The sequence below is a fragment of the Ambystoma mexicanum genome, chromosome 12, assembly GCF_040938575.1.
Source record: "Ambystoma mexicanum isolate Mex_15411 chromosome 12, UKY_AmexF1_1, whole genome shotgun sequence".
In the NCBI taxonomy this organism is placed as follows: domain Eukaryota; kingdom Metazoa; phylum Chordata; class Amphibia; order Caudata; family Ambystomatidae; genus Ambystoma; species Ambystoma mexicanum.
Window position 1 is genome coordinate 64,170,779 of NC_090936.1, and position 12,777 is coordinate 64,183,555.

The 12,777-nt window shown below is 45.1% G+C and overlaps 1 protein-coding gene across 2 annotated transcripts in view; it reads right to left on the bottom strand.

Moving 5' to 3' along the window:
- Nucleotides 1-7,477: 7,477 nt before the first annotated feature.
- The window catches only part of LOC138513283 (POC1 centriolar protein homolog B-like), a 406,367-nt gene continuing 401,067 nt past the window's right edge, over nt 7,478-12,777 (bottom strand). For both annotated transcript variants that reach the window (XM_069627999.1, XM_069628000.1), the window contains one exon: nt 7,478-7,788. In XM_069627999.1, the coding sequence (XP_069484100.1) occupies nt 7,684-7,788 (105 nt within the window). In that variant the 3' untranslated portion in view covers nt 7,478-7,683. The remainder of the gene's footprint in view (nt 7,789-12,777) is intronic.

Here is a 12,777-nt window from a genome sequence, read left to right on the forward strand (position 1 = left end):
TTTCCCACATGGGCAAGCAACCTAGGCATACCCTTGTGTATAAGGCGCGGGACTAGATTGGCTCCACTGTATTCAGGTATAGCTTCATGCCCTGCAAAGCTTTGAGCTCTAAGTAGTTTGGACCGGTTTCCACGGCCAATGTTATCGTCCGTGCCCTTCCTAATTTATATCTATGAAAATCCCCCCAATGTCAATACATGCTATAATGCTTCCCGGCATTTCGCTACCTTCTGGTTTCCCCAAACCCAGAGCCAGTAACAAACCATTCTGATACTTATTTCTTCGCCAATGAGGGAGAGCCGCACTCCATATGAACTGTACTAGTTGGGGTGCTTTGCGGCAGCAGCAGAATCGCCTTCAAATATATGTTCTCTGTGATTGTTAAGGGGGTGCATCGACGTAGCCCCATGCTTCAGTGCCATATGATGCTGCTGCCTTAGCCTGCGTTGCGTATATCTTGAGGGACGGGCCTATTGTACCCCTTCCGTGCCTAGCATGGTAGGCTTTCACGGCCTGGCTATTTTTGTTGAGTGTTGGCTTTGGGAACCTGATCGACCCAGCGACCACCACTGGAGAACTGAATACCCAGATAATCATACCAACCCACCTCCTAGGATTTTACCCCCACCTCCAATTTCAATGGTTTGATTCCCGATGATTTTGATGTAAAAACAATAGTTTTAGTTTTTGCTGCATTTATCTCCAACCCCAATTTAGTGCATTCATCTGCTAGTGTGGACAGGGCAAGGCGCAGTCCCATTTGGGTGGTGGACAATAGGACTACGTCATCTGCAAAAAACAAAACTGGGACACGGTCCCTCCCCAACCTTGGCAGGTCCGTGCTCACCGCCAGCAGTCTCTCAATAATAGAGTTTTTGTACAAACAGAATACTACTGGAGCAAGGACACAACCCTGTCAGTCCCCTCGGTCCACGTTGAAGAAATCAGTGCGTTTGCCTCCTTTCCCGCAACGGAAAGTTGCCGTATTGTCATTGTACAAGAGCTGGATTGCTCGCAAAAGATCACTAGGTTTATTTTTGGAAAGCAAAACTGTCCACAGGGTATCTCTAGGGATGCTATCAAACGCTGCCCTGAGATCCACAAATGCCCCATATAAATGAGTGTTTGCGGTTTTCAGTTACTTTTGGTTCACCAAGTTCAACCAGAAGCACTGATCTATCATGCTTTTCTCCTGCTTCTAACCTGGCCTGAAGATGACTCAATTGCTTGGTATCGTCCACCCATGCCACTAAGTGCCTCAGCAGGACCTTAGCGAATGTCTTTCCTGCGGCATCCAATAAGAATATGGGTCTATAATTTCCCAGGTCTGCTCGGTCACCCTTTTTATACATGGGGACTATTATTGCTGATGTCCAGGTGTTAGACACCGAGTCACGCTGCATTAAAGTGTTAAATACCATGGATAAAACTGGGGCCCAGATTGCAAGCTCACTTTTATAATGGTCCACCGGCACCCCATCAGGTCCATGCGCTTTACCTGCCTTTTGCACTCTTATAGCCCTCTTCACTTCTGCGAGTGTGAATGTTAGGTTGCCAGGTCAATCATGCTCAGGTCCAGTGTCTCCATCCAATGTGGGGCTCAGACAAGCTCCCTCCCCCTATGATTGAAATTAGTACAAACCCACAAAGTTGGCATACCATCTGGGCGGGCTTATACTTCTGAGGTCGGTTGCAGCACCCTTTATATTCATGTCCGTAATAAGATGCCAGAACTCAACTTGGTCCCAACTCTTCGCACTTTCGGTCAGGGTAGCCCACCTGCCATGTAGGTATTGAGATTTTTTACTGGCTATAATTTCCTTATATGCCCTCCGCAATTGCTGTGCTTGTAATTGTAAATTTGTAAAGAGCTTATACACAAGTGAAGTGCTTGGGCTCTATCTACCTGGTCAGTGGCCCTCAGGCATGTGACCAGGGCCCGCTTTGCTTCTCTGCACACCTTGATAAACCACAAATTAGATGTTTTACCCTCCTGGCTTAGTCGCCTTATTAGCACGGTCAGGGATTCTCCTAGCAACTCAATTAAAGTGAGATAACTTGCACGTTTACTTTCAAGAGGGGTGCGTGCCTTACAGATGCACTCTAAGTCCACTATAATTTTGCTGTACCAAAGCGGAGCAAGATCGCCCAGGTTCAGGGTCACCCATTTCATACTATGCCTAGCATTACCATGTACCATCATGGGTGCTGCCCTATCCACTGTCAGGTCCGGCTAAGGTGAAAGGTCTTTTATTTGGAGAAATATTGGCCTATGGTCGCTCTCTATGCACCCTAAGACCGCAAGCCCTTCTATTATCTACCAGTCTGATCCTGACACTGTGGCATAATCTATTCTAGAGCAACCTCCCGGACCGCATAAGTATACACTGCTGGTTGGTCAGTAGCGAGCCGGCCATTGCAAGGTCTCAGTCCTGGATTATTCAATCTCCTAACAGTCTTTTAGGAGGCTGGATGTAATCTTGCCGGTGTATCAGCGATTACCTCTGGGATGTGTGAGGCCTCATCTTAGTCATCCCAAAGACCGTCAAGCAATTTAGGTGGTTCTAACTGGGTATTAAAGTCCCCCATTGCAATGACACAATTCTTCCCAGCAATGTCTGGCACTCAGTGTTCCAAGATATCACAGAGTGGCCACACTACGTTAGTTCTGGCCTTAATATTGGGTCTATTGTAAACATTAGACAAAAGGAGCCTACAACAAGTAGAGATGTTGACCTACAAGGACAGCAGATCTAAGGATTCTGTGTTTATCTGTTTGGCTACCCAGTTTCGTGCTGTCTTTACCCCTAAAAGAAGCCCCCCTGCCGGTCTCCCTCTAGGGCCCTGCTTGACTTTAATCTCAAAAATTCCATACCCCTGTATCTTTATTTCCTCTGTTGCCCATGTCTCCTGGAACATTATGTCATACAGATCCAGTGACCCCACCCATTCATTGGCAACAAGGTGTTTAGAAAGACCTGCTATGTTCCAGGACAATAACTTTATTCGAATCGGCCTCAGGTCAATGTGGAGATCTGCAGTCCTTGGTAGTCAAACTACCGCCTCTAGATCTGAGCCCACCTTATCACTCTGCCTCCAGAGCAGAGAGATGGGGGGAACCTTTGGGTGCCAAAGTCCCTGTGCTCCCCATATTCCTGCTGCAGTTGGGCCTTGGTGTGTGTTTCTCGTTTTAGGGGGTATGGCAACCTTCAGAGAGATTTTGCACCCCACAGGGGGTATGATCTTGTTTCAATGCCAAGCAATACTTGTACTAGACAGTCATCCCTCAGGTAAACCTGGATGTAATCCCTTCCCTCCCCCGAAAGGCTGTCTCGCTTACAGTGCACTATCGTATTGTATCACTGAAGTGCACCCTCTCCTACTACGTATCCAGTGAATAACTTTATTCAGCAGTGTGTCTTGGTTCTCATAGCACCCTCCCGCAATTTCAGAACCTTAACCATTACCATTAAGTGGTTATGCTGGGTCGAGTGGTCCTTCCAGTCAGTCAGGGCTCTGGATGGTGCCTGCATGGGAGCATAGCTAGCTGTGGGTTTCAAGAATATGAGGAATCTCTGGGGGATTCTTCAGCCATTCCCTAGCATGGGGAGTACACAGGGGTTTATACCAGCATGTCCGTCCCTACTTGTCAGGTCCCCTTTGGCAGCTTGTTTTTCAATGACCACCAACAGTGGGTTGGCCCAGCCATTGCCTTCTCCCACCCCTCGGGCAGAGCCCTCAGAGCTCCTCGGCTGTATCGTTGGGGAGGGGGTTTATGTTTAACTCGATTTTCACTTGGGTGAGGATAATGCCCAATTCCCAGGTTCTACTCACTCTGTGTTTTGCTTTGAGCCCCTAAACAGTGGGAACACTTCTGAGTAGCGTTAGCCGCCCTAGATGTATTGCTCTCCCCTGAAAAGTGCACGGAACAACCATAAATCACCAATGCAATTATAGAGCAAATACTTCAACCCATAAACAGGCAGACACAGTAACTCACAGCCACGCACTCTTTAGAAGATAATCAGCTCTTTACGGCTATTTATTCAAAGATTACAAGTACATAGAAATAACTCATAACACTAATATGGACATAGATCACTGAAGAAGTAAAGAAGTCAAAAGAAATACATCACCGTGAGCGTAATATAACTCCTCATCTCGTCCAGAAGCGGCTGGAAGACCCCTGGAACAGCCGGGCCGAGAGTGCCACAGCTCACAGGAAGGCCAGACGGAGCATCCTTCTCTGGCTGAAGTCTCACGTGACCCCTCCGGGTTTCCGCATATATAGGAACTCCACAAAGGGGAGTTCATTCTCGAACCTTCTGGAATTGCACCTGTGCAGTTGAGGAACAGCCGTCGGTTGCCAGCTGGGTCAATCGAGAGCTCCCCTCAAGGCACACAGAGCCTCCCTGCTCTAAAAACACGCTCCACGGAGAACAGTAGCAACCCATAACAACATTAGTTGTCCCAGCAGAAATGGCCTTGACTGCATACCAAGTTTGAAAAAGCATGTTTGTCTCAGCACTGTGAATCTAACACTTCAGCAAAATGTGTGCAGCCTTTCACTGCGGAGTGAAGTAAATATCCAACATGGATCCGAGCGCTCCCAGAATGCATTGGGTGCCCGCGCCATTTTGAACCAAGCATAACACTAGGTCAGTCAACACCTTTTCCATCATTTCTCGCAGCATTTCCACCCCCTTTGAGATCAATTGCCCCCCAGTTGCCCCCCCCCATTTTATTTCATGGGGAGGCCTCTGCGACCTTTAGTCTTTAGTCCTGTAAAACTGTAACTTTGTTTCTTCGCAGAGTGAATGATCGGTTGGATTACAATGAATGTATACATCTGTATCCCCTGCGGGTTTTTGGCACTCAGAAAGTCTTTAATAAAGCCTTTAAAGGACTTTATATCGACCACTGCAGGTTTCACACCTACTGTAGAATGGATCTCCTCTGCCATCTTTGAAACAGACTCCTCCCCTCTGGTGAAGGTTTTACAAACACCGCAGTAAGCACTCATTTCCTGAAAATGAACACGGTCTCTCTTTTACTAATAAAAGATCGACATGAACAGCAGCATAAGTCTTAAGTGTTTCTGGAGGACAAAGCTACTTGTTAATAAAAGAGCAGGTTTAGTTACTCCTGCGAGGATTCTGTGTATGCCAATAGGCGTTTTGGGAGTTAATTAATCGGGAAGAGGATCTGTAATAGCTCTGCATGTTACTGTCCCCTGCCATATGAAGGGGGGGGAACCATAGGAAGGTGATCATGGGATGCCTCAGGCCCATCATCCACTAGTTTGGGGAGGTACATGGTCCTGAGTCACCCCTTGGTGGTTAAAAACAAAACAAAACAAAACAATACAGGGGGCTTGGTCACAGTTCTTGGATACAAATTCAGAATATATTTCAACAAAATATATTTTGCTTTATTTTAAAGTTCAATCATTTGTTTATGTTGGTAGTGTGTGAAACAAAAGGGTGTCTCACCTGCTAGTCCTTGGCACCTTGTCATACAGGTGGCCAGGACATGGCCATTGCTTTTGGATCCAGTTTCTGGGGGTGGACCAGTGCGGAAGGATCACTTGGGTGTGCGGTCTTCGGGGAGTGGGGGTGAAACAGCCAATGATGAGACCGCGGTATTCCCCCCCTTTTTGTTCATCTACCCCATCCTATTTTGTAGCATATTCTGAAGTCCCAACCCTCCCCCTTTTAACACAAACACTGGGCTGAGGAAGAGGGTGACAGAGTAACCAGACTAACTCTCTCCCGTTAAATGGGCCAGGCAAAGTCAGGCACTTTACACTAAGTGCATACACCCGATAGCGGTTAGCTCTCCTCACACGAATAAAAGGCAACACCTAACGACACACTCTGAGCAAGGCGGAACACGAGCAGAACTTCTGGGATGAGGGCACACCTACTGGAGCAGAGCAAAGGACCAAGGAACAAGAGCAGTGGGCCAAAATCCCCAATGGTTCTCTACTGGAGGTCGTTGCCGCCGACTGACCGCGAAAGACACGTGGAGAAGGCCAGATCCCATAAGTGAAGATTACATTGTATTCCAAGGATGCCAGCAACCCTCCTGGGTGAACTGCAGGGTTGTGGAGGCAAGGCCAAGCCTGTGGTATTAACCTTGACTTGTGAATTGAAAATAGCAAAACAAGAAAGAAGCACACACAGCCGTTGAGTTGGTAAGCACCCGAGAGACCGGGGGCTGCTAAAGTGAATAAAGTAGCAAAAGGTCACAAGTGAAGCCTTCTCGCGTGTAGATGAGACACGAAGAAAGGCAGACCTGTGAATTAACTTTGAAGTAAAAAGCAGCTGTGAGATCAGTGATACTAAGTAACAGAGTGGTCCGGCAAAAGGAAGTAGCCCTTTCAAAAGTCTCTGTGAAAGTTACATTGTTTGAAGTTATAATGCAAATTAAGTGAAAGTAACTGTGAACTTTAAGTCGAAGTGGTCCTGCGGGGGGTCTCGTAAAAGCACCACGCACATTAGAAAGTCTTTGATAGGGGTACGAGCCCGATTGAGGGAGATCCGAAGTACAGTAAACCTGGGAAAGGGAGCCCCTTGCAAGTTTGTGTTGAACTGTGATGTGAGAGGTCTGAGCCCGGCAGACCGCTCACATCACAGTTCTGTGATGTGAGAGGTCTGACCCCAACAGAGGGGAACTTCGTGAACTGTGTGCTGAGAGGTCTGAGCCTGGCAGAGGGGGACCTTTTTGAATTTCAAGTTGGAAATACAGTTTTGGAAAGTCGAGAAAAAGACTTTAACATGGAAGGCCGGGCGGGCCTCAATCCACGGTTTGGAACTGCTAAAAGTGCTATAACCCAAGCCAGAGTGTGTCATCCCGTCTACAGGGACTGCCTTACTCCTTGAGGTGTAACGTGAGGAGGAGAGCTGGTTTAACTACCTTTATTCTTTTGAACACTGACTTTTCCTTTTGCATGCACTTCTCCTTTTACACTTTTCCATAGGCCATTTAGATTTGACTGGGGCCACTAGGAGTGTTTTGTTTATTGTCTGAAGGTCGAGACTACTGCCATCTTAGTTATAGGGCAAATTTAGAGCTTCTCCGATCCCAACATTTTTAATAAAGGTGTTACAAATTGTTTCCATTGTGTCAGTGTCATTCTTGTTATACCATGCCTTATGTCAGCTTTGTGGCCTCTTATTCCTCTTTTGCAAACCTACCACCGTAATAAACTATACCTAAATGTGTATCACTCTAACACACACCAGGGTCTGGTTCATGCCACACAAAGCTACAAAAACATACAATACACCTATGAACAACAATTCCTTTGGAGAAGCTCAGAAAAATAAGAGCAAAAAAAAGATTCCCAAGAAATATTCTTGGATAATGTATTCCTTTTCAACCCACAGAAAATATAACGTTTGTAGTCAATTTGATATGAAGTGCGATTTCTCTAAAATTGAACATGGGGTATCTGACTAAGAAATTGAAAATGTTAATAGTTCAATCTTTTTATTCAAACAAAAATGATGCACTGAAATGTACACATGGTTTCTAACAATTATAAATTATATGAAAGGTAGGTGATGTTGCACTTGTTTTGAAAAACAACAGAATTCTGATTCTGGTGTAAAGAAAGCAGCACACTCATATCGAAGAAACATTGATTGTCTTTTCACTTTTTGTTCACTTTAGCCCCATTTATTCTCCTTGTCGGATCTGGAAAACTGTTTTCTGTTGATTGTGCAAACATTCTTTCAGTTTATCCTCTGTCAAGGTCAGTCGTTGCTCCAAAATTGAAACAGTCTGCAAGAGGTTGTAATAACAATTATCAAACACAAATGATCAGTCTTTAGCTATTATAGATCTTAAATAATTTCATTTAAAACATAAAGCCTTGAAGGACATCTTGGCACTGAGTTCTGCCCATTTTGCAGTTGGGAGTACCGACTCCAGTGTCAATGTTTAGAGAGCTGCATTTCAGTGTATTATGGAAACGCAAAAGGTTTGCCTCTGTCCTAAGGCTCAAAATCAAGGAGCTCCAAAATATTGCTGCCTGGAAAGCAAAATCTCACCCACTCCCATGGACATGGGATGACTTGTGAACAAAAAAATGCTCACCTAAACAATTCAGCGTGTTTATTTTGGAAAAATGTCTCGATTGAAGGAAGCCAACAGGTTTTGTAGAGTACCCGGTATGTCAAGCAAAGTGAAATCAATTTGACTATTTGGAATCTTCAGCCAATGCCTGGATCATATCTCCTGAGAATAAACCTATCCACTCCTGTGTGGAGATTTTGAGTTCAAAGTCAGAGATATAGTTTAGGATTATTTGGTGGTCGATGTTTTGGTAGTATTTAAATATGTCGCTCAGAAGCAACACTTTGAGAATTTAACAAAGACATCTCTACCGTACAACATATATTTATGAAGTAGAAAAAGAAAAAAACACAAGGTGGAAGCAGTACAGAAACAAAGTTAAACTGACAACAGGCTGCACACAAGCGACACATGACAAAGGTCGATTTTGACAAGGAAGGGCTATGAAGAAATAGACAACCACATACAGAATTAATCCTGATTTGAAACAATCACATTTTTAAGTAGGCAATATACATTTTAATATGGAGATGGAAGAGCAGCCAGAAATGTTTCCTTGCAGTCAACATCAATTTACTTCTATTGAATACACGAGGGATAGACCAGGGTTAAATCAAGTTGCACCTGCCGTGTCACCCAATAAGCAAAAAAAGCTCATTTTAGGCTAACATATATGTGCCTTTTTTACTACTGATTTTCCTTACAGCTTTTAATTAATTGTATACATGTTCTTCAGTATCAATCTTTACTTCAGACTTACCACTTTCCTTCTTTTAACATTACTTTTAGTAAAATTACCCAGCCAAATTCAGCTATAGCAGCTGGGCTCGGAATGGCAAGATTTATTTTTCTGCGTGCTATCATTTGAAACTCAGACATTGACAAAAATAAATACAAGATATACAAAAGTCACTATATTTTTTTAACACAACAAGCATATTAACAATTAAGTTACAAATCTGATGCTTCTAAAATTGTGCAATAAACTGTAATCAAACATCAACAGTGTCCTAAGAGTATAATGCACATTCAAAGAGAAAAAAGAAGGTCCACAAACACATCTTCAACACAACCGCATGAATATCAGACAAGCAATGGTAACAACTATATCTATGAAAAGAAATTGCCACACACTGTGTGCCCACAGGGACAAAGGCTATGGGGGCTGGGTGATGTGGTATTGGGCCTGGCTGCGGTGCAGGGAGAATCCCCTGGCCTACCAGAGTATGCCTTAGCCTTTTGGCAAGGACTGGTCACCTTGAGCAGTGTAGGGGAGGCATGGTATCACAAGTATGACACTATGACACTGACAAAAAAGGTAACATTTGTAAAACCTTTATTAAATATTCTGGGTTTGGAAAAACTCCTACTTTGCCCTATAACTAAAATGGGAGTAGTCCCGACCATCAAACGATAAACAAAACAGTCCTAGTGGAGTCCGTCAAATCAAAATGGCCTATGCTAACAAAAGCCAATGCCTGCCCTATCTCTAGAACAGAAAGTGTATAAAGGAGAAATGTATACAAAAGGAAAGATCAGTGTTCAAAAGAATAAATGTGGCTGAATCAGCTCTTCTTCCCACGTCAGAGAGCACAGAGTAAGGCCGTCCTCGTAGGCAGGATGAAACACTCTGGCTCTGGTTTTTACACAAAACAGTTCAAAACGTGGATCGAGGCTCATCTGGCTTTCCACGTTAAAGTCTCTCTTTCGGTCTTTCAAATAATCTTTCAACAAAAAAAGTTCATGCCGGGCCCGCCTCTGTCGGCCTCAGACCTTTCACAACAAAGTTCAACAATACCTGCAGGGGGCTCCCTTCCCCAAACCTATTACACTTTGGGTCTCCCTCAGTCGGGCTCATACCGTTTTCAGATGTCGAAGACTTGAATATGCGTGGTTTTTATAGATCAATGCATGACCACTTCGACTCAAAGTTCAATGTTCAGCTTTTACTCTCCTCTTCTCTACGGGTTAATTTTGATCACTTCGCTTTTAAAGTTCCTTCACTTTATCGCTACGATCAATGCACCTTTAACAGAGACCTTCGCCGGACCACTCCGTTACTCAGTATTGCTGATTTCACAGCTGTCCTTACTTCAAAGTGCCTTCACAGGTCTGCCTTTATTTGCGTCTCATCCACACGCGTGCAGCCTTCACTTGCAATATAATGTTGCCACTTCAATCTCTCTTTAACACACATCAGTCCCTAAGGTTGCTTGCCAACTCACCGGCTTTGTGCGTTTCTTTCTTGGTTTTACGATTTCCAATTCACAAGTCAATGTTAGTACCACAGTTTTGGCACGCCTCCACCAACTCAGCTGTTCACCCGGGAGGGCCACTGGCATCCTTGAAACAAAATGCTGGCTTCTACTTTGGGATTTGGCCTTCTCCACGTGTCTTTTGCTGCCTTTTAGAGGCAACAACCTCCTGTAGGGAACTCCTGGGGTTTTCCACCCGCTGCTCTTGTCCCTTGCTCCATATCTCTGCTCTAGTAGGTTTGCCTTTGCCCCGGAAGTTCTGCCTGTACTCATGTTCCACCTTGCTCAGAGTGTGTCTCTATGTTCTGCTTTTTATCCGTGTGAGGAGAGCTAATTGGCATCAGGTGTATGCACTTAAGATTCAAGTGTCTGACTTTGCCTGACCCAATTAATCGGACATGTCCAGTATGATGTAAAAGAGTTAGTCTTGTTACTCGCAGTCGCACTCTTCCTCGGCCCAATGTTTGTGTAGAAGGGGGATTGGAGAGGGGGGGATTTGGGACTTCGGAGAATCCTAAAAAATAGGATGGGCTAGGTGAACAAAAAAGGCGGAACACCACCTCACACCGTCGGCTGCCTCACCCCAAACCCATGCCCTGACCACCTGAGAGAGAGATCCCTGGGGACTAGTGGGTGAGAAACCCTTTGGTTTCTCACAGCGTGAATCTACCACTGTCACCATAAGAAGAGCTCCAAGCATTGGTAATGTAGCTAAAATTCCTGACCTATTACAAATATTCCTCCAAGTTGTTACCAATGGCAGGTGTGTAACCTTGGGTTATTTTTTATGTCGATTGCAAGCCCTGATGGTGAAGCACTGAGCCATCAGGGTAAGAGCTTGATAAGCCCTGCACACAAAGGTAGGAGAGTTACTGCTGCTTCCCACCTACAGGCAGCCTGCACCGACAGTCTTGCACAAAGAGACCTTAGTTGTGTCATTTCCAATAGGCGGGTGAGTAATACCATGGGTAGACGCGGGACAGGGAGCTCTGTGCAGAGTTCATGCTCCCGGTGTCCGTGAATTGGGATTCTACATAGTGGCTGGCCTTAATCATGGCTCGGTCTGTGTCACCATGAAGGGAGGGGCGGGGCCAGAGAAGGGGTGAAAAAGTCCCACAATTGCTGCTTAAACATTCTAGCTCCAAGCATGAAAATGAGCAACACCAGAGCACGGTTGAGTGAAGAAGGCCCTCAAGTGCAAAGCTGGCAGACAATAGAAGCTGCCAGCTTGCTTAGATATGGGTGGTTGTCTGAGCCATAAGAGTAGCTACGGAGAGAGGTGGAGGCAACAATTGGCAACCTTTCTCCAGTTTACCTGCTCACCTCAATCTCCTCCTGAAGGTCAAGAAAGGAGGAAGAACATCAGAATTAGTAAAATGGTTGGAGGGATAGCTTAAGTAGTAGAAGAAGGGGGTGGGAGGAGACATCACGAAAGATAAGGTGTCTGCTTTCCAGAGAAGGTTCGAGAAGACACGATGAGAGGACAGTTGGAGAGCAGTAGGGAGAAAGTTGAGAGAAATATCAGGAGGAAGAAGTTGGAGAGTATGAAAGAGATAGTTGGAGGAAGCACAAGGAGGCAGGATGAGAGGTGCATTAGAGATGTGGTTGAAGAAGAGGAGGTGTGGGGGAAGTAGGACCTGAGTAGGAACCTCAGAAAGGTGGTTCCAGAAATTGAGATGGGGCAAGCACAATGCAAGCCTAATAGGTGGGAATTGAGGAGATGTGGAGGTAAGAGAATAAGGATGATCGCAATGGAGGAGGTAAAGGAGCAATAAGAGGAGGCGAGGTTGGGAGAAGTAGGAGAGATCTGTTTAAGTATGAGACCACTGTGGTTCAGCATGGCGGTAGATGAGAACAAGTTGTGGGGAATTATAGCCAGATCTCTGGGAAGGGGAGCTGGTGAAAAACTCTCTACCAAGCCTGTGAAGAGACACATATTGAAAACCTTAAGGGCTGCTATGGCCATTCATCTATCACTGTGTAACCACACGGCTACTTTGCCGGACTAACATGTGTGGGACGCAGGGGCCTGTGATGAACCAGGAATGAGACATGGAGACAGAGGAGTTATGTTGATGGTTATAGACCTTTATTCAAATAATAAGAGGGATGGAAAATGCACCGCTGTCCCTGCTCTAAGAGGTATTTCCCTACCTCAACCAAAACTAACGGTCTGTCCGATGTCAAGATGTCCAAAGCAAAATGTCCTGTGTCCAAAATTCTATTCTGGCACTCACATTCTAAAAGTAACTCTAAGGTGTTAAGGGTAATGTCTTTCACCTTGAAAATGCATACATGTTCAAACACAAAAGGAATATGCAACTCCAACACAAAAGTTCCTAATAGAACAAGTTCACAGTTCCAGGAGATGGCTCCCTTCCCCAGGTTTCTCTTCAAGGTACTTTAAACTCCTGAGGGCATGAGTCTTCCTTGGAATTCT